Source organism: Sinohyriopsis cumingii, chromosome 3, assembly GCF_028554795.1.
Source record: "Sinohyriopsis cumingii isolate HCF-2022 chromosome 3, ASM2855479v2, whole genome shotgun sequence".
Classification (NCBI taxonomy): Eukaryota; Metazoa; Mollusca; class Bivalvia; order Unionida; family Unionidae; genus Sinohyriopsis; species Sinohyriopsis cumingii.
Genome location: NC_142963.1, coordinates 35,905,506 through 35,927,627, shown reverse-complemented (window position 1 = coordinate 35,927,627; position 22,122 = coordinate 35,905,506). Strand labels below are relative to the sequence as shown.

General features: G+C 35.0%; 1 protein-coding gene across 1 annotated transcript in view; it reads left to right on the top strand.

The window, feature by feature from the left end:
* The first annotated feature begins 1,034 nt into the window (after window positions 1-1,034).
* LOC149802680 (dnaJ homolog subfamily B member 12-like) overlaps window positions 1,035-22,122 on the top strand; it is a 40,179-nt gene continuing 19,091 nt past the window's right edge. The window contains exons 1-5 of the mRNA XM_089952061.1: window positions 1,035-1,196; window positions 5,502-5,691; window positions 15,428-15,573; window positions 17,248-17,376; window positions 17,722-17,778. Coding sequence (XP_089808187.1) covers window positions 1,064-1,196; window positions 5,502-5,691; window positions 15,428-15,573; window positions 17,248-17,376; window positions 17,722-17,778 — 655 coding nt within the window. The 5' untranslated portion in view covers window positions 1,035-1,063. The remainder of the gene's footprint in view (window positions 1,197-5,501; window positions 5,692-15,427; window positions 15,574-17,247; window positions 17,377-17,721; window positions 17,779-22,122) is intronic.

The following is a 22,122-nucleotide window of genomic DNA, read 5'->3' as shown; positions in this document are numbered from 1 at the left end:
CTACATTTATGTAATACTTTTGATGGAACTTTTCCGCTTTCTTCAGACCTACTTATTTAGAATTAGTAATAATAAATTTTAATTTCAATTAATGTTTTCTAACGAAAAACATATGCCACCCCGTCTGTCTGCTTCCTCCATATCTTGCTCTACCGCGTTGACTGCTAATGCGTCTGTAATTTGTGTCTGAACTTTTGCGTGCTGTTTTTTTTCTTCCTTTTCTCTCGATCTGATTATGAGAGATACTGATGCATTCTTACTGAGTGTACGGCAAATGAATTGATATATAAATGCAAAACAAATGATGTGCTGAATACTGAATTGTGATGTTTATTTGCATTAAATGTATTTTATTTGTATTTTCAGGTAAAATTTCGTCATGATTTATATAGTTTTCTGCACATTCTTTCAGCTGTAAAAAAAAAAAAAAAAAAAAAAAAAAAAAAAAAAAAAAAACCCAATTTTAAACACTGGACTGATTTGCCTGTATCTAACCGGTGATCATTTCTGTAACAGTAACATTCGTATATATAAATTTCAAGGGAAGGAACTTCGAGCAAGATGAAGAAAACCATGCTCGGACAAACAACCCTTTAGATAACACTAAGGAAACATAAATACCCCATCTGGTTAAGAAAAGTTTGTTCTTGCGAATGCGGGAATATTTCTATGCTGTTAACAGTCATGATTACAGTTTATACTAAATGAAACGTCATCGCTCAAAGAAAGGACGCATTTTACTACAGCAAATCCGATTGGTTTATACTGTATAGTAGATTTTGATTGCCCGATCAACATTATCATCTCGTTTTATTATGTTTTCTACTGTCATGGTTCCAAAATCGAAATGTTTTATTTTGCACATTAATAAAGTTTTTTTGTTGTTGTTTATTATACGTCTTGCATTTCCAACTTTCTCAACAAATGTTTGAAGAAATGTAGTCTCCAACTGGTGAATATTCGTAATGATGTCCGCGAACCAATCTGGATTTTTTTTTTTTAAACAACCAATCAGAGTTTCGTTTTCTCTCCAGTGCTTAGGTATCGGATATGACTGCCTGTCATGGAGTGGAACAAGGATGAAAGTGAACGATGTATCACTATAGCTAAGAAACACATTAGCGAAGGAAACAAAGAAAAGGCTTTGAAATTTCTAAATAAAGCCGAACAGTTATATCCGTCTCAAACGGCGAAAGGTATACAGCTTAACAACGATATTAAAGCATATCTGCAGTAACGGGGTGGGTGGTTAGTATACTGTGCTGAGTACGGTAGTATGTTACAAATGTATATCAACGTGGTTATGTAGGTGCATTTACTCAAATTAAACATTAATTGTTGTTCGAATATTTAATACTGATCTAGTTTAGCCAAAATATAATTAAGCCTTATTGTTGGATGCTCTGCACATTAAATATAATAAACTTCCAGACGAAAATTATTGATGGCAGTGAACTTTTACAACAGTGGCCAGGTACTAAGCTTACTCAGGAAAGTGGACATAGATTCAGCATTAACAAGTAAAATATTTGTACTAATTTCTTTCAAAGTGTGCAGCTTTTATTGTGATACCACAGTGTGTGAAATTCAATCCAGTTTGAACAGGATCACAATTTTGTTTGACCTTGCCCAAATATGTCTGTGTATTTCATCATTGATTTTTGTCGTGTCTTTCTTTGTCCATGTAAATAATGACCATCCAGAGGATATGTATGAGTATCCAAATAACAAAGTGAATAATTCCCATTTATAGGTGTGTGTAGTCAAATTCTAAAAAAGTAACACCTGTTACTTAGTTAAACCGCTCTGGTGGCCTAGTGGTTAGATCATCTGCCTCGGGTGCGGAAGGTCATGGGTTTGATCCCCAGCTGAGTCATACCAAAGACTTATAAAAATGGTACTAACAGCTGCCTCGCTTGGTGCTCAGCATTAAGAAGTTAGTGTTAGGACTGGTTGGCCTGGTGTCAGGATAATGTGACTGGGTGGGGCATCATGCTACATGTCTACAGCATGATGCCCCAGTTCTAGACATCACTATAAACTGCCACACTGCAGATATTGTAGCAGTATGACTGATTTTTTTCTTCAAGCTATGTTAAAAATCCAAGTCACACACACACGTTACTAAGTTGATACTGAATGCTTACATAACTATTATGGCTTGTACTATAATATTACTACTCAATACAAGATGTTCCCATATACAGACGTTAAGCATTGTGACCTAACATTTTGTTAATTTGGAATGTTTAAATGACTTAAACGATACATTTCCGTTCTAGTTTCAGTTTTTATTTCAGCCAGTCAAAGACAGTTGTCAGTCGTATTTGCATTCACAAATATCAGATATGTGATATATATCTGATAATGGGAAAAAAAACATTTGCTGGATTTTCTACTTCATAAAGATTCCCCCAAGAAATCAAGAAGTCGTTGGATAAGTACGCAGTGAAGTCGCCTGTCCAGTTAGGTTGTGAAATAACCATCTTTGGTTGTCAGCATTCAGTGTCAATGACCACACTCACTTTGAGCTCTGGAAGTTCAGCATACAGGATGATGCTCGAAGGGTCCTTTTAAATGTCAGTGATAGGAGATAGGCAGGCTAGACAATTTGCTAAGATATGCCTAAGTCAGGCACTAAATGAGAAATTGGGCTTGGTTACCTCACAGGGTTGACTCAGTAATGGTGACATGCTATAGATATTATGAACTTCTGAGAGAATGACAGGTGTTACGGTGAAGTTGTTTGCACCTGCAAAATACACAGTGGAGGGAATGTTGGCATACCTCTATTAAACCGATCAAAATATTTGGAAACTTCTACCAGGTACCTGTAGATCTTAATAATTGGTCCTGGGTACCCAAACAAGGGGAAATTTTATTAAATGGGAATTTGAACTGTGTTGTTGTATGTTCATATATGCCAACCCACAAGAGAGGTATAAGCATAAATATTACTAATGTGGCAAGAAAAGCTTAATCTGAGCATAAAAAGAACAATCTGTATTACATGTCATAATTAAAAAGTCATGTGAAAAACAAATTTATTTATGTTATATCACTCATGGGTCACATTACCAGGCAAAGTGGGTGACAAAGTGCCTAAAAAATGTTAGGAAAGTGAAAACGACTTCGCCCTGTGATTATTTGTAGACATACAATGAGTTACAGTAGTTTGACTTTTGAGATGCTTTCTGGCTGTAATTTTATAGTCCAAGTCAAAATATATCATATGCGGCATTTACATGCATATGTTTTAATAGCCATTCCTGAGCAAGTTATCACTGTTTGATTTCTGCAAGTTGGGCCTACTGGGTGCTCTTAGATGATGAAAACATACCAACTTCTGTTTTGATATTTGGACATTAAACTGTAAATAGTAATTTACATTTGAGGAATTTATTAGTGAAGAGCACCTTCAAATTGAATTTTCTTTTTAAATGATGATTTTAACTGATGTGTTTTGCATTATTTTCCTCATAAAATGAGTTTGAAACTATAAGTAAACCAATATTGGTGGACATTGCTGTGCCTAGGAAACGCCACTTCATTTAATGTCTGTTTTCATAAAAAAATTGGCAAGTAGATTAAGGAAAATATTCATTTCATTGAGAGCAAAGCCTAACAGTTATATGATAGAAGATTTAGTTTATAAATGTAATCTTCTAGGCTAAGCTTAGAAATAGAGGACAGTGTTATGCTGTTGAATCAAAAAGTGCTGCAATTTTGAAAGGTCATGGTTGGTTTTCTGACATTCATTTTTGTGAAAATATGAAAAAAGGTGAAGCAAATAAATTTTAAGCAATGCATGATGTTCCTGCAAGTATGTAGGTAAAAAAATAACACCATAAATTAGCAATCCTATTAGTGGATTGCTGTAATGAACCTAGAAAACGAGTGGTTATATTAAGAAAATCTCTCTTTCTAAAAATAGATGCACTCGCATGTTTTGCATATAGTCATACATGTTTTTGGTTGTGTTGATTAAGTTGGAAAGAAGTCTCTAGTTTGGTCATATATCGACATTAATGCTTTAGTTTGTTGTCTATGAATAGGACGAGTAATGTTTAATCTGCTGGAATGAAATTAGGATGAGCAGTATGGTATAAAATTACTTGTGTCTTTGCTTCATGTACATTTTACAAGGGGTTGTTTCATGTAATTTAGAAACTTTTTTGACTGCTGTTTTATACACAACTTTCAATAAGTTTGACTATAAGCTCATTATTCCTGTTAGTTAAAATTAATTACAATTTTCTCTTTTAAAGTCATATGGCCAAAATACACAGCATGTATCTGCATCCAAACATACACTTTCAAGTATGAATACAATTGGCATGAATATAATAATTTGTGTACATGCACAAAATCTTTATAATAAACATATAAACACATATTTCAACTTGAAAAAAGGTTCTGCATAAAATGAACATTAATTGGATACTGAGAAATAAGAGTACATAATTCAAAGAAGAGAAAGGAAACACACACACACATATATATATTGCATTTTTTGCTTTGCTTCCATGCCTTCATGTTCAGCTCCCACTCAGTCACTACTCCCTAAAATTCAAATCTAGCTTGACCTCTAATCACTGTCAAATTCTTCTTTCAAAATTTATATTGTGCTATTGATTTGCCCGTTTTCTGATGCAACATGTTTCTGAGTTTAACAAAATCCCTCTTCTAACATTTTTCAGTTTTATAAAATCCACGAGTCACATCAATAAAGCCTGTATCTCTTAATATCGGTTCTTTTTTCAATTTAGACTGGTCCTCTACTTATGTGTGTATCAGAATATAATGAATCTGTGACGCATGGCTTCACATTTGAGAAACCCATCAGTTTTCTTAAATGACTAAGTTTTGTGCATATTTTATATCCTTGATGCATTTACTACAAGCACATGAACACAGGTGAGACACCTAATTCTGTTAAACACTTGTGTTATACCTGTATTTTGAAACTGGTTAGTTATTTTGAGACTTTGAGCTGGTGACCTTAACTTTGATTGTATAGAAATATTAAAGAGACAAAAATTGGAATTGAGTGTATACTTGAGTTGATCTGTTTTATGAAATGTAGCTTGATTGGCAAAATTGAAGCAAGACATAAAACATTTGCTTACAGATTGAAGCAAGATAAATCATTTGTGGACAATGCAAGATATACATCATTTGCTGACAAATTAAAGCAAGACAAATCATCTGCTGACATTAAAGCAAGACATAAATCATATGCTGACAAATTAAAGCAAGACATAAATCATTTGCTGACAAATTAAAGCAAGACATAAATCATCTGCTGACATTAAAGCAAGACATAAATCATATGCTGACAAATTAAAGCAAGATGTTAATCATTTGCTGACCATTTAAACAAGATATAAACCAGTTGCTGACAAATTGAAGCAAGATATGAATCATATAAATCCATGCTTTGAAACTGATTATAGATAATTGACATTGCTGATTAGTGACAATATTCCTTAAACTTTCAGGTTTGATTGAAAAGCTCAGCTCAATAAACGGGTCTGCATCTGGTCACAAGATGGATGATGATGGAGATGTTGGGGCAGAGAAAGTGCGCAGGCGAAAAAGAAGCTTAGGAAGAGAAGATTTGGACAATAAGGAGAATGTGCCTCCCAAGGAGAAGGAGTATACAGAGGAACAAACAGAAGCTGTCAAAAGGTGACAATTTTCACGATGTTAAAATGAATATGAATGTACGTTGAAACCTTTCTTATCAAGGACATCATTAATGATTCTCATTCTTTGCTCACTTGACTGTAAAGATATGTGAGTTTATTGTCTGTCCGTTTGCTGCTTGAGCATCATATGTTCTGTCCATTGTCTATCAACAGTTTCTACATCTTCTAAAAAGAAGACCACTAAGTTTAATCAGCCATGACAGAAATCAATCTGGTATGAAGGTCTTTCATTTGTGTACAAATAATGATGCTGTGCCATCAAATGTGGCCACCCATTTCTACATATAGAAAAGCTTAATAATGACTGCATCAGAAAATACTGCTGAACAAGTTTAATTAAGTTTTATTTGCAGAAAGCATCCTAGCACTTACGCCTTTTAGATCTGAACAAATTGTGCTGATGGGCCAATTCTCTGGTAGATATGGTTGCTAAAATGGACAGTCTTAAAATTGCTTCATCAGAAGTGCTAAAGATAATTATACCAAATTTGTCAAAAGGAGTTGTGGCATAAAAATGTTTCAAATTTATTAAATCTGCCATCATATATACATAGCTGCCAACCCTCACGAATTTGGTGTGAATTTCACGACTTTTACAGAGGTTCACGGATTCACGCTGCAAGCCAAAAATTCACAAATTCTCAAATCCTCAATTATTTTAAATCTGTAATAAAATAACCGATATCCTGTTAAGTGCTAGTCGTGATATTCGCAGTTGCCGAAACTGTCCAGTACTGCTGGTTGCAATATTAGTAGATCTACAGCCGATTAGTACAGTTCGCCCGGTAGCAAGCATTTTAGCCTATTTTAATCTATATGTATAAGAGTAGTTTTACAAATGCTTTTGAGAGAAACTGGGGCCTAACCGGAATTTTGCTCTGCGCATGCGTCACCAACACTGATTTGAGTTACCGTTCAGCATCGCATGTAAGATCTTGAAAATGACTTCACCACCAAGGAAAAAGAAATGTATTACTCAAAAAGTGAAGTTTAATTTGGAATATATCAAAAATTGGCCGTGCATTCTTCCATTAAACATTGATATTCATCATGCTTTTTGCACCTAGTGTGCCATCGCAGAGACGATGTGAGGAAGCACATTGGTTGCAAAAAAACACATAGAAGTTGGGAAAATTAAGAATTCGCAGATTTCAGCTCTGTAATATTTTAAACCATTGGCAGAAGACCTGAAGGCTACCAACACTGAAGCATTATTTGTGAGTTTTCTTGTCGAACACAATCTACCAAAAGTTCTGCAGGTCCTGTGCATTCCTCACAGCAACAGTGACAGCAAAAGTGTATTTTCTCTAGTGAGGAAAAATAAGATGGACTTTAGGGCCTCCTTAGCTGCAGAAAATTTGTCAGTAATTTTAGTCACCAAGATCAACCAGCAGGCAAGAAGTATGAACTGTTTAGAAAACAAATTTACGATCAAGCAGTTGAGGAAGTTCAAGTCTGCCACAGTATCATGTCTTGATAAATAAATATTTCTGCATATATGTAGCGTTTTAGTTTTATATTGCGGACTTGATATAGTGTAGTATTGACGGTCAGAGTGGATGAGGTTATTGTCATGGTATTTATCACGAATCCTTGTCCAAATTCATGACTTTTTATCCCTATTTTCACTAATTGTGAGCCTGGAAGGTTGGCAGCTATGTACCGTATTTTCCGGCCTACAAGTCGATGCGGAGTATAAGTCGAATTGACCAGTTTTGTAAATTTTCCATCCTTCGTCCATATATAAGTCGATTCGGAGTATAAGACGAGGCCAGGTCAATAACTTGGCTTTGTATTTTATACTAGTAACTTCCGGTTGCATGAATATTGATGGTATCATTGTATGATATTCCATATTACTGGCAATCGTGAAATTGCATTACCGATGCTAACATGCTTGTGATTTTACTTCTGAACTGCTATATTTTGTTATCAATTGACACAGCTGAATAAACAGTCCATGCTTGTTTTATTATAATTGAAAGCACATCCATGTTGTAGTTCATTTTATTACCTGTAGTTACGAATGTAACTTTTACAAACTTGTCATTTTCTATCGTAAGTTTGAAAGTCACGGACTCCGTTAAATCGATTCGTGTATATATATATATATATATATATATATATATATATATATATATATATATATATATATATATATATATATATATATATACTATTTTTTAAGTGTTTGTTCTGTTTGGACTTGGATATAGTTAACATTTTATTACTAATCTGTTAAGTGATATACCCCACTATTATCTTTATCGGCGAGTTCGAATACAAAGTAATGGGTATGATCTCTTGTCCTTATAACAAATTTTGTATGGACAATGACTTCAATAAAATGTTGACAGATTTTCATTTCCCTAAAAAAGCCTCATTTCCCTACTGGCAGCCTCGCTGATTTGACCTATTCTGTTGATTCTTGCCCTCAGTCTGGTTTCAATTATAGCCAAAGCGCTAAGCATGTTTAATTACTGTGTAAATAACACTGCATAGCCATGTGGTTGTTGTGACAATGTACATCGCAATTAAAACAAGAATGAATTGTTGATTTAGAGGTGTTTATTGATAATGGAATATAGTAGGCTCGTAATACATGAGGATTATCACAATCGTCAGGTAACTCAAAATACCGTCTTTTTTCTCCGCAAAAGCTACAAATAAAAACTGCCCTGAATAAAAGAACAATCTTGTACATGGACAATTTTTTTCATCTCTCACTCTTTCTCTCGTGCGCACACACACAAGCACACGCACGCTCACAATATATCTGATTTTAGTTTAGTTTAAACCATATTTGTTTTAATTATGATATCCATTGTAACAAGAGCCACGTGGCTGTGCATGTTATGATTATTCCTTCCAGTTGAAACCAGTCTTGAGTGCAAGATTCAACAGATGAGATAAATTCAGTGAGGCTAACAATAGGGAAATAAGGCAATTCATAGGGAAATCAGAAATGTGAATAAAATGAGGAGACAGAAAACAAAAGTTGCAAACAAAAAATAAATAAAAATATTTTTTATTATCCTTTAACATATCTATGAAATCCCACCTTTCTCTTCAGCGAACTTTACAACTTCCAGCTTAAAAGACTTGCATGATTTGACGGGAGGCATTGTGAGATAAGTTGTATGATTTGTACGGGGATATTTATATGAATGATTATGACTGAAAAGATTGATCAAAATATACCGAACTCATTAAAATGTGCCCGTACTATAGCAATGAAAACAATGCCCATGGCTAAATTCATTATTTACATCTAGAGAAGGGAGTGGGCATCATTTCCTGTTGTACTTAATCCCATTGATATTAAAAACAGGTAGCATAATTGATGCGGATTAATGATAAAGAATAATGGGGTACCGGCAATATGGTAACTAGTATCGGTAGCTAAAGCCAATATCAAGGTCTAAACAATTGCGGCAACTGGCTTTGATTGCTGTTGGAAACCAAAGACCAATTTATCAACAACCGGTATAATCAAAGAGACACTGAATCGTCAGCTGGTTAAGAATGAATATAGGTGAAGTGTTGACATTACAATTTGCTTTAAACTGAATTGCGAAACTAAAAATCATGGATCACTGATGATCTATGAGTACTGGTAGTCCATCTATATATCTGATTTTAGTGTAGTTTAAACCTAATTTATTTGAGAAACTTTGTCAAATACAATTAGAAACATATGATTTGGGGGATTCAGTAGAATGCATGATCTACATTATTTTATAAATAATCATAGAATGCTCGAGTTAATATGGATTACATCCCTTTGTAGGATCAATTGGATCAATCAAAAAGCTATGCCGGTAATTGCTCACATGTATCCAACATTATACTGGAAAATCAAATATTAATGGACCAGTTATTTCATATCTTTTTTTAAGAACAAACAATATGCTTTGAATTAGTACAGTACACTATAGAGTATAGACCGTAAGTGTGCTATGCGGCCTGGTGAAGTTTTTACCGGTACGGTAAATTGTTTTCTTTTATTTTATGTTTGAGAAATAAGAAAAAACAAGCAGAATGCAAAATAAATAATGACAAAACTTACAAATATAAACGCAGTCATATTAGTTTATGACAATTTATTGACATAGTAATTTAACATGAATTTGTACTTCTATGTGACCAGTTTTCGATTATGCCGATTATAGAGCAATGTCAATAGCATACCGGATACTGTAATCCATATATAAGTCGATGCAATTTCAATGACACAATCCATATATAAGTCGATTCGGAGTATAAGACGAAGACCGAACTTTCAAGTCAAAAAGTATCGACTTATACTCCGGAAAATACGGTATATAAATCTTGCATTAGTTTTTAATTACATAGTTTTATTAGCCACTGAATAGAATTTTTCTGATGTTTTGATAGATTGTGCGCCTGGGCACTTTCAAGTCTGTATGAATATTGCTGATATGCCATCACATATGACTACAGTTAATAAAACTAGAAGAACATTTAACTGCCAGCAAGCATTTTAATAATCTAGATTTCTTGGCCACCTATCTTGCATTTGGCTTGGTGTGTGAACAGGTGAGCATTTCCAGGCCCACTTGAGTATCTTGTTAACAGAACTGTAGATTTTTTTGGTGTACCTACACCATTCCCAGATTGTTTTCTTGTTTGGTGTACCTGTTTTTTGTGGTTTTTCAAGCTGATCCCAGATTTTTCAAACTCAAACGAAAGCAACCCGATATGAACACCCTTAAAGTTTGTACAAATGATGTCAGTAGGCCTGCTGGCACACTAAACAACCTGAAGCACAGTGTATTGTGTCACTTTCATATAGATAAGGGCACGGTGTTGTGGTCTTTTGAGATTTTTATAGACAGATTGTATCATAGATTTTTTCATAAATTTCAATTGTTGCATCAGTAATATAACTAGTTTCAGGCTGCTGTTTTATGTTACTTAGGCATCCGATTTTAGCTCATGTGGCTGTATGAACATGTGACTTAAGGCATGGCATTTCATCTGTTACATGTTTGTCATGCATGCATCCATTTACAATTGATACATTAAACTACTATTATTAAAATATGCCCCCAATTGTTTTTTTTTTTTAAAAACCCCAAAACAGCAGTCCAGATTTTGCACAGAGCATTCTGTCAGGTATGGCATACAGATATTGCCCATTTTCCATCAAATACGTATACTGTTGCTAAATACATTTGTACAAAAACCTGCACAAAAGGGGCTTCGGCCCCAGAACATTGTGTGGTAAACAATCAGTGTAGAGAAGTTAGGCCTTGTCCCTTTTCTTCGTATTGATCCATTGATGTATGAAACCTTTAGTTTCTTCATGCATATGAGGAGACATGAAAGTTATGCATTCAGGAATATGTTATACTTAAGTCCTATCCCAGTTGATGATATCCGCCACACAGAAGGTGGGTTTTCATTGATGACACACAACAGAAACATTTGGTTAATATAGTTTGGTTCAACGCATGAAAAACCCTATTCCTACATTTGCATTTCAGGGTGAATAATCAGATTCAGTGCAGAGAAGACTGACCCTATCCCTTCTCAAAAAAAATTCCAGCTAAATGTGAAACTCCTTTACACCTATATACTTGGCATAATTTTCCCAAATGCATCAAAAGTATAGCTCATTTTTTGGAGAAAGCATAAAAATGACATTGTTTGATGAGAACTTTCTTACAGCTCCTCAACCTACTCACTGCCTGGATGTACCTTTTACAATACCAGCTTAATACTGGACCTGCGATGGTCATTGGTGTTGTGATTCTTTAAGAGATGGTTCTTCATATTAGCTGCTTGAAAATTCAAGCCATTCTCAGTGCCTTCCACACATGAATAAAACATAGCTATGGAAACACAAGCCTCATAATGATGGACAATTCAGATGTGGTGATGTACCATTGCAAAGTAGGGTGTGTGTGAATGCTTCAGACATTTGCCTTGCAGTAGGGGAATACCTTCATGGCTACTGACATACCCAGACGAGTCATAGCAACACCTAATCTGCTCAAGCATTCGAGATTGCCACTGTTCCATCCATGTTCAGAAAATTCCTTCACTCATGGCTCCTTTTAGGGATGTGCTGATCAAAAAGGTTTTGGGACCTTTAGTTGTGGAAAGGGTCAGAATATCTTCCACATAGAGGACATGCAAGGGGAAATCATTTGTTTTCAGTGACTGGTGTCATATTCACGATGTCAGGGGCCCAGGGTGGCTGAGTGGTCGAAATCACTTGCCTTTACTGATTACAGATGTGTGTTTTTAATTTGTATTGTATGCTTGACTTTTTGTCCATGATTGAAGATAGATTCTGGTGTGAACTAATCATTTTCATGTTTGTAAGTTATAAATAGGTTGTTTACTGATATTGGAATTTAAGGTCTTGTCTTTTTTTTTAGAAACTTGGAATGTTCTGGAAGAGAACCTTTAACATACATCTTTTTGTGTCTTAGGTTTTATATATGGTTCTGATCAACAAAATTAGTTGTTCCTCCTATAACTACAATCTGTAGAATTATTTACAATTGTGTTCAGATACAATTTGAGAGGAATCATTTATGCAAAAATTATTCATTGGCATTACAAAGTGCTCTGTGATATTTTGGACAAAATCTCTATTTTGGTATTATTGTGAATTGATTCAAGGACATTCTGCATTATATCATTGTGATACATAAAAACTGTTGGTACATCAACCTATTCAAGACAATTGGTACATCAGCACATTCAGTCTTGGAATTCATTCAGAACAATACACTTTTGGAATTGTGATAGAACATTTAGGATTATTTGGGATTTAATTCACAATACTGTAAGCTCCTCGTAAATTGATTTAACTAAACTTGTTTGCTTGTGTCTGTTACTTAGTTTAAGACCATAGTGTCATAACACTGCCATCTCATCTCTGTCCACATGGGTTTGAGTCTTGGGCTTGGCCAAAGTGGGTATGTTAGAAATCTTGCCAGGAGCTTCCTGTGGGTTGGTGGTTCATACTGGAGTTTCCTCTGGTTCCTTCTCCATTAGTTATACTGGCTGCCATGTATAGCCTATCATGCACTGAAATATGGCATTAAACACAAAATAACAACAGCAACAGTGTCCATGATGTCATACCACTCTCAGCATCCATTTCCTGATGGCAAATGTTTTTTCCTTCTTATGAAAATAAGAAGCCAGCTCTTATGACAGTCAGGGGGTACTGCTCTATGATCTCATACAAGCTCAGACTTCATGGAAGTCCTTGGATGCGGGAGGTCATGGGTTCGATCCCCGATTGAGTCATACCAAAGACTTACAGAAATGATACTAACAGCTGCCTCGCTTGGTGCTTAGCATTAAGAGGCTAGTGTTAGGACTGGTCGGCCTGGTGTCAGGATAATGTGACTGGGTGGGACATCATGCTACGTGTCTTCGTCATGATGCCCCAGTGCTAGACATCACTATAAACTGTCACACTGCAGACATCATAGCGATATGACTGAAAAATTGTTAAAGCTACTTTAAAAATCCAAATCACACACACACACACACACACACACACAATAATGAAACACAAAAACCAAGCTCTTCTATTTTACCTTACCTGGCCTTAATACAAGTAAGCTTATGGTACACAGTGTTCCCATTCATGCAAAGATATGTGTGCATTAATGGCACTTGGATAGTTAAGAAAACTCTATCAAACATGATGTGTGTGCAATTTTGATGACACACAAAATTAAACACTTTTACATTTACCATATTGCACCAAGAGGGGTAGGTAGTCTGTCTTATTGTTTCTACTGTAATAATATGCTTTCAGTGTCTGTAGATAACATCTGGAGGGGCATATGAGGCTTCTGACTTAAAAAATAATGAAGGCGGTGGTATTCCATAATGTGATTTTTATTAAATAAAAAGTAAGAGAAACTTCATAAGGAAAAAATAAAAAGCTTTTATAATATTTGTTGTTAAATAACTTATTACTGAAATCATCTGTACATTAGCTTTGCTTTTCAAGTTGTGAAATGTTTATTTATTTGCATGTTTATGTCTTCAATATTTTGCTATTCTCCAGTTCAGTAATGCTATTATATATATATATATATAGAGAGAGAGATAGTTAGTTAGAAAAAATGTACAGTTGCAGGCATTCATAAATATGTGCCATGTTGTAATTAAGAATCAGAATGACTTTACAGCTTTACAGTAATACAGATATTTGTTTGCAAGTAATTGTGTTTTTCTCTAATATTGATTTGCTCCAGTAAGAACATATTTCTTGTAAAAATGATGCCTAAGTTCATTAAAAAAATTTGCAGCTAATTATTTTTAAAATTTTGCTGCAATAAATTCTTAAATATTTATTTGCAAGCAAGTTTGATTGTTATTAGTATTGCTGTGTTGAAGTACCTGAAATATTTGCCTTTCTTAATCACATGTATTGTCATAGACTAGAATTTTCCTCAAATTTGCAGATTTCAGCGATTTTCATGGTTATCTGGGTCATTTATGAGATCGATGTAATTCATTGGAAGTGAAGTTGGATGTGGTCAGTTCATTGAGTTCCAATTTACTGGACGGTTCTCTGCCTGATCATAGTTTTAGACATATTATCAGTTGTGCATTTCTTGATAATGAATTTCTGATACCAGTCTAATCTAATCAAAGTACTTTGTTTTCTTTGATGATTTAGACTTATTAGTTGCATGAATGGCTTGACCCATTTCATAATTTTGTTGTTTCTTGATAATGAATGTTCAGTAATGGTCTAAAGTAATTGGAATCACCTTGTTTTTCTGTTATAATATCAGTTTATAACATGTCTTTAGGAAAAATGTCTTATTTAACTCAAATTGCATCAGATAATGCCAGGATTCGGGAAGTGGATGGTGGTGTGGAAAACACGTTTTTGTGTGCTTGGTTGGATTGATATGTTAAGATCTCAATAAATCAAAAAGTTAAGTTATTCAAATTGTTGGGTGTTTGTACCAGAAGTGGACATAGCAGGAAAGGTTGTTAGGACACTAATAGAATACTGTACAAACTTAAAAAACCATGAGGAAAAGGTGAAAGCAAAAGCAAAAAAATATTCATTGGCTTATCTCATGAAGATAATGATAATAAAGCTAGTTCTGTTTTCAGCTATCTTTTCATGAATTCTCCATTCTCATCCGTGATTGTATATTGTTTGATGGCATTTTATATAACAAGTGTCTTTACTCAAATTTTTATTTTTATTTCAGTTTGTATCTAGGATATCTAGCTTTTAATGAAAGAAATACCCTGGTATGCCTTTCCTCGAAACACTTCCAGATTCAGTTACCAAGAGTTCAGGAACCCATGGCCTTTACCAAAAACAGTAACCTTGATATGTGAATGCCATGAGACTATAGGTTACATTTGAAAGCATAGTCTGTAAACTTTGCTTTTAAAGACCCTAAATGGCTTGGATTGAAAAGCAAGAGACTATTCAAATGTATTCAATACCTTTATCTTTGGAAATAATGTTTGTTGGACTATAGTAAAATAGGTACAGTCAGCATGATGTATAGTTTAGGATATAATTTACCTAGGTTATATTATTGCAATACTAATGAGTTGAGCAATACCATTCCCAATTGTGCCTTTCTTTTAATTGGCCTGCTTCTGTTGAATTTCACGACTGCACAATATCACCACCTCTGTTACTACGAGTATTACTTTTGTACATTTTATCATTGTAGGATCAAAAAGTGCAAGGATTATTATGAGATTCTTGGTGTGAGCAAGGAGGCCACAGATTCTGACCTGAAAAAAGCCTACAGAAAGTTGGCCCTTCAAATGCACCCAGACAAAAACAAGGCTCCAGGTGCAACAGAAGCATTCAAAGGTAACTTCCTGGTAGATCAGGGTGAATCAGAGGTCACACTACCAGGCAAAGTGGGTGACTAAGTTGCCTAAAAATGAAAATTTCACTTTTTTCTGTCAGAAAAGCAAAAATGACTTCGCCTTGTGATTTTTTTAGATGTAAATGTACAAACTCTTAGCACATTCACAGGCATGCGTTTTGATAGCTGATTGACCATTACCCCTTTCTGGAGTAAGCTATAGCAGAGATGAATAATATATGTCTCTGGTTATAGCAACTGTCACTCTCCTATTTCTGCAAGTTATCATATGATGATAATAAACATACAGATTTGTGTTTCTAAATTGAACAATAGTATGTAAATAGCAATTTTTGTTTAAGAAATAGACTTCATGACCCGAACATTCTAACAGCCACGTGTGCATATTTTCTTCATAAAATCAGTTTGAAACATAAGTGAGCCTGTCTGGGAGAAATAATGGAGGACATCACTGTGTCTGGGAAGTACCACACTGTTAGATTGTCTGTTTTCTTAAACGTTTGGGGAAATATATTAAGGGAAATATTCCATTCATAGAAAGAAGAGTCTAAACACTATGTTATTGAAGATTAGCGTAAAAATGCGATTATGTAGGCCCAAATGTATCGGACAATGCTATGTTGTGGAAATTGAGAAGAGCTGTAAGGTCAACGTTGTTTTCACTCATTTCATTTGAAAATATTTTTTTTTAAAGCAGGGAAGCAATACTATTTAACCAATATTTGATGTTACTATATGTACATAGACATTTAATGAAACCATAAATTTGGAGTCCTATCAATGGACTGTTGTAACAAAGCTTTAATGAGAGTGGTTACATTAAGAAAGTGCCTTGTACTAAAAATAGATGCAATCACACATTGGCTGTTTCTTTTGGAAAGAAGGTTTTAGTTTATTCACATGCCAACTTTAATGCTTCATTATGTTATCTATGAATAGTTATGGTAATGTTTTATTGGCAACAATGAAATTGAGATGAACAATATGGTATTAAGATGTGTGCATTTGCTCTCATGTGTATGTTACTGGAGTTGTTTCAAACAGGTTTACAATTTTTTTTCAACTGCCATTTTATACTGAATTTTTGCCAAAAATAATTCTTGTTTAAGGGTAGTTGATCAAGCATTTTTATGAACTGGCAATTGCATTAGTGTAATACAGTACTCTTAAGTCATATTACATTGCATGTGAATAGGATAATTGTTATATGCATACAAATTGAAAATAAAATATTTCAAGTATGCATACTGAGAAATAGAGGGCATAAGTCAAATAAGAGAATGAAAACGCACACATACATGCACAATACAATACACAAAGTCAAAGTGACTGAAAAGCTTGTTGCATTTTAATCTGGTTGCTTTTTGTTATGTGAATTATGTAATATTTTTAAAAATTGTAATTGATTTCATACCTTTTTCTCAATCTTTGGTTGAACACTGAATATGCTTCTTTTCATTTTATTCTTGTCTGGGGAAAATAATCTATCCATAGCTTTGACTTGCATATCATTCTGTTCCTTGTTGTGATTTTCATGTCATTCCCATTGATAGCTTTAAATGATCTGTTATTTCATTCATAGCTTTGACTTGCATGTCATTTGAAGCTTGTAATTAGTATTTACCATCTCTGACTTATAATTTTCTTGGTTTCAGCTATAGGTAATGCCTTTGCTGTGCTTAGTGACCAAGATAAACGGAAAAAATATGACCTTTATGGAACAGAGGAGGATCAGATGAGAAGGAGTAGCCGGGCAGAGTCTGATTATACACATGGGTTTGAGGGTATGTCCTAAAAACAAATATTCTGGGTTTGAGGGTATGCCTTTTCCTCTAATATTTTGGGTTTATGATAGGTCTTCTATTATTTCTCTATTTTGCACATAGAGTTAGGTGAATAGGAAGAGGTAATTCAAATTAATGAATTTTAATCTGAAGTCTAGGATCAAACAGTTGAAATAGTACAATGTAACAAGTCAGATGGTATTGGAATATACTGAGCAAACATAATTTTACTTGATAGGTTTGAAAGTTATAATACAAATTTAGTAATCTTGTCACTCAGCTCAAACTTAATTTAATTACAGTACTTGCGCTTCACTCACTGAATGTTTCTTTTTTTAAACGCAGGAGATATTTCACCTGAAGAATTGTTCAACATGTTCTTTGGGGGAGGATTTCCTTCAAGTAAGTTATCCTTTATGATCACCTGTAAGTTTGATGAGTCATGAACCACCATGCCATTTTTAATTTAAACCATGCAAATTGAATGTACAAGTTATAAATTTTGTAGATTATGAAATGGGAGACAAAAGGGTATACAGAAGAGTTCATGTGTCTAATTGAATCATGGACAGGTATTTGTTACGCATTTTTTTAGCATCTGCTGGTGTGGTTTCTTGATCTGTCTTACTGGGAAGAGTGACATGGTGAAACACATGTATATAAGCAAACATAAGGATAATATATAAAGGAATAAAAAAAATTGGTTTCAGTTTTAGAGCACATGATGACACTGTTATTACTGTGGAATGATGTTCACATCATTTTGTATTGAACACAATTTGTCCTTAGGTTGTGCTGATCATGCTGGTGCATTATTTTGAAAAAATGTTTCCTGATTGTGAAATCTCATATAATTTTTTATGTTTGAAAGTTGGAGATATCCTGATTTCTCTGTTTGGAAAGTTGGCAGCTGTGTTCATTTGACATAAGAATAACATTCTTGACACTATGGAGATGAAGTTTACAGAGTTTCATTTGAATCCTTAATGAATTATCTCATTACACATGCTGACATAGATTTGACCATTACTATCATTCAGTCACTTAAAATGAACAAAAACGTCTTTTTCTCTTTATCTCTCCTTTTACAATATAATTTTGTTGAAGATCAATGAATATTGTACATGTTTATTTATTCCACATAGTTGCTATCAGTCTGGAAATTGATATTTTATTGTAAGCACAGAATACAAATCATCATAGATATTTTAAATGGATAAAAGTGATTCTGTATTCAAAAGTTTAAATATTGTTTTTTTCTCTTATCATGTGCAAAATTGGCAACATGTAAATTCAGAAATTCTGAATTATGTACAATTGAAATTAATGGAGAACATGCAAAGTATTATAGAGTCAAATTCAGCACATTTAAATCTTTGTTCTTTTTGTGTAAATATGAGAGTATTCCATTTCTGAAATGATATAACTGAAAAATTGTTAAAGCTGCATTAAAAATCACACACACACACACACACGTTTCTGAAATAATTTGTTGTGGGTAGAAAAAAAATAGTCTGAATCAGTTATTCTATCTTCTTGGCATAGTTTTGACAAATTGGCAAAATTAGCAGGCAGAGCTTGCAAAATGGTATTGCCATTTTATTTTACAAAGAAAAGAAAATCAATTGTATTATCTTTTATAGTTCATGCGATTTGACCTTTGATCATGTCTGGTTTTTAAAAAAAGTCAGCAAGATAAAATCTGAAATTTTAGTTGTACATGACAAATAATAAACAAGACTACCAGAACTTTAATGCAAACAGAATTTTAAAATTCTCCTTGTTACTTTCTAGATCTGCGTCTTTTGTTATTCTTTTACAAATACAAGTTGATTGAAATGCAATGAAAATTTGTCACATTTTGTACTGTTCATGGTTTCTAGTTTCAAAAATCTGCAAAACATCAAAGTGCTACATCTTAACACCCAGTTATAATTTTCAGTTGCAAAAAGTGGTTCTTTGTTACAATGAGAGTGTGTGTGTGTGATTTTGATATTTTTTTCACATAGCTTTAACAATTTTCAGTCATATCGCTACTATGTCTGCAGTGTGGCAGTTTATAGTGTGTCTGGCACTGGGGTATCATGTCCTATTGAGTCACATTATCCTCACACCAGGCTGACCGGTCCTAACACTGACCTCTTAATGTTAATCACCTAGTAAGGCAGCTGTTAGTACCATTTTTATAAGTCTATGGTATGACTTGGTGGGGGTTCAAACCCGTGACCTCCCGCATCCAAGGTGGATGCTCTAACCACTATGCCACTGGAGTAGTCCGTGTTATATTGAGAATTCTGCGTACAGTTTTAAAGATAATTTTTATAGATTGGAGTAAAAATGTAGAATATGAGTTCCGTGTTATGATTTCCTTCTGTATATATGCTTGTGCACAATAACTTTATTTACACTTCCTTTATCAAACTCTGGATGGCTTGCACTTAGGTTAAAGAAGAAGCCTATCTATCTGGGGTCAAATATTAGGACTAATAGAAGAATACTGGTTTCCACAGAATAACTTAGTTTGATATCACAAACCTGGAGTGAACTTTGTAGATGTCTTGCACTTTGAGTGAGGTTGAAACCTATTGATTTGGGGGTTAAAGGTCAAGGTCATGATATGCTTGATAAAAAAATTAAAAAATTTCTGCACTGTAAATATAGTTCAAGACTGTTTACCTTGAGCAATGTTAGCTCATGGGGTAGAATTTTGGATTCTTAATCTTAGGATTGCCATTTCATTATCTACATAGGCCAACCTGGGTCGGCTGCCTCATTGTGTCCATGTAATGGCACTTAGATCCCATTTCTTTAGCACAATATAGTCAATAATTGCTCAAAGTTCTGTTTAAAACCAACCAACAAAATGTCATGGTAATTGAGACCTAATGATGTCCTGTTAATGCCTGCAAAATGCCTACAAAGAGAACTATTAAATGTGTGGTGGGTGTATAGTGTGTCATTCACCATACTATGCTATAGAAGGAGGCTCGCCTTTACAGATCACTGACATCTCACCTTTATCCTCATGGTTTCAAGTCTCAGTCGTGGTCAACATGGGTGTGTGAAGAAGCTTGCCAGTAGCTTCCCTTGGGTTGTGGTTCTTTCTGGGGTTTTCTTGGGTTCTTCCTCTGAGACTTGAACTCAAGTAGACAGGTGAGATTGTGAATGATTGGTAAAGATGAGTGCCTTAGATATGTGTGAGAGAGGTGTGTGAGTGATTGGTAAAGATGAGTGCCTTAGATATGTGTGAGTGATTGGTAAAGATGAGTGCCTGAGAGAGGTGTGTGAGTGATTGGTAAAGATGAGTGCCTTGGAGATGTGTGTGAGTGATTGGTAAAGATGAGTGTCTGAGAGAGGTGTGTGAGTGACTGGTAAAGATGAGTGTCTTGGAGAGGTGTGTGAGTGATTGGTAAAGATGAGTGCCTGAGAGAGGTGTGTGAGTGATTGGTAAAGATGAGTGCCTGAGAGAGGTGTGTGAGTGATTGGTAAAGATGAGTGCCTGAGAGAGGTGTGTGAGTGATTGGTAAAGATGAGTGCCTGAGAGAGGTGTGTGAGTGATTGGTAAAGATGAGTGCCTGAGAGAGGTGTGTGAGTGATTGGTAAAGATGAGTGCCTTGGAGGTGTGTGAGTGATTGGTAAAGATGAGTGCCTGAGAGAGGTGTGTGAGTGATTGGTAAAGATGAGTGCCTTAGATATGTGTGAGAGAGGTGTGTGAGTGATTGGTAAAGATGAGTGCCTGAGAGAGGTGTGTGAGTGATTGGTAAAGATGAGTGCCTTGGAGGTGTGTGAGTGATTGGTAAAGATGAGTGCCTGAGAGAGGTGTGTGAGTGATTGGTAAAGATGAGTGAATGAGAGAGGTGTGTGAGTGATTGGTAAAGATGAGTGCCTGAGAGATGTGTGTGAGTGATTGGTAAAGATGAGTGCCTTAGATATGTGTGAGAGAGGTGTGTGAGTGATTGGTAAAGATGAGTGCCTGAGAGAGGTGTGTGAGTGATTGGTAAAGATGAGTGCCTGAGAGAGGTGTGTGAGTGATTGGTAAAGATGAGTGCCTGAGAGAGGTGTGTGAGTGATTGGTAAAGATGAGTGCCTGAGAGAGGTGTGTGAGTGATTGGTAAAGATGAGTGCCTGAGAGAGGTGTGTGAGTGATTGGTAAAGATGAGTGCCTGAGAGAGGTGTGTGAGTGATTGGTAAAGATGAGTGCCTGAGAGAGGTGTGTGAGTGATTGGTAAAGATGAGTGCCTGAGAGAGGTGTGTTAGTGATTGGTAAAGATGAGTGCCTGAGAGAGGTGTGTGAGAGATTGGTAAAGATGAGTGTCTTGGAGATGTGTGAGTGATTGGTAAAGATGAGTGCCTAAAAAGGTGTGTGAGTGATTGGTAAAGATGAGTGTCTTGGAGATGTGTGAGTGATTGGTAAAGATGAGTGCCTTAGATATGTGTGAGAGAGGTGTGTGAGTGATTGGTAAAGATGAGTGCCTGAGAGAGGTGTGTGAGTGATTGGTAAAGATGAGTGCCTTGGAGATATGTGAGTGATTGGTAAAGATGAGTGCCTGAGAGAGGTGTGTGAGTGATTGGTAAAGATGAGTGCCTGAGAGAGGTGTGTGAGTGATTGGTAAAGATGAGTGCCTGAGAGAGGTGTGTGAGTGATTGGTAAAGATGAGTGCCTGAGAGAGGTGTGTGAGTGATTGGTAAAGATGAGTGCCTGAGAGAGGTGTGTGAGTGATTGGTAAAGATGAGTGCCTTAGATAT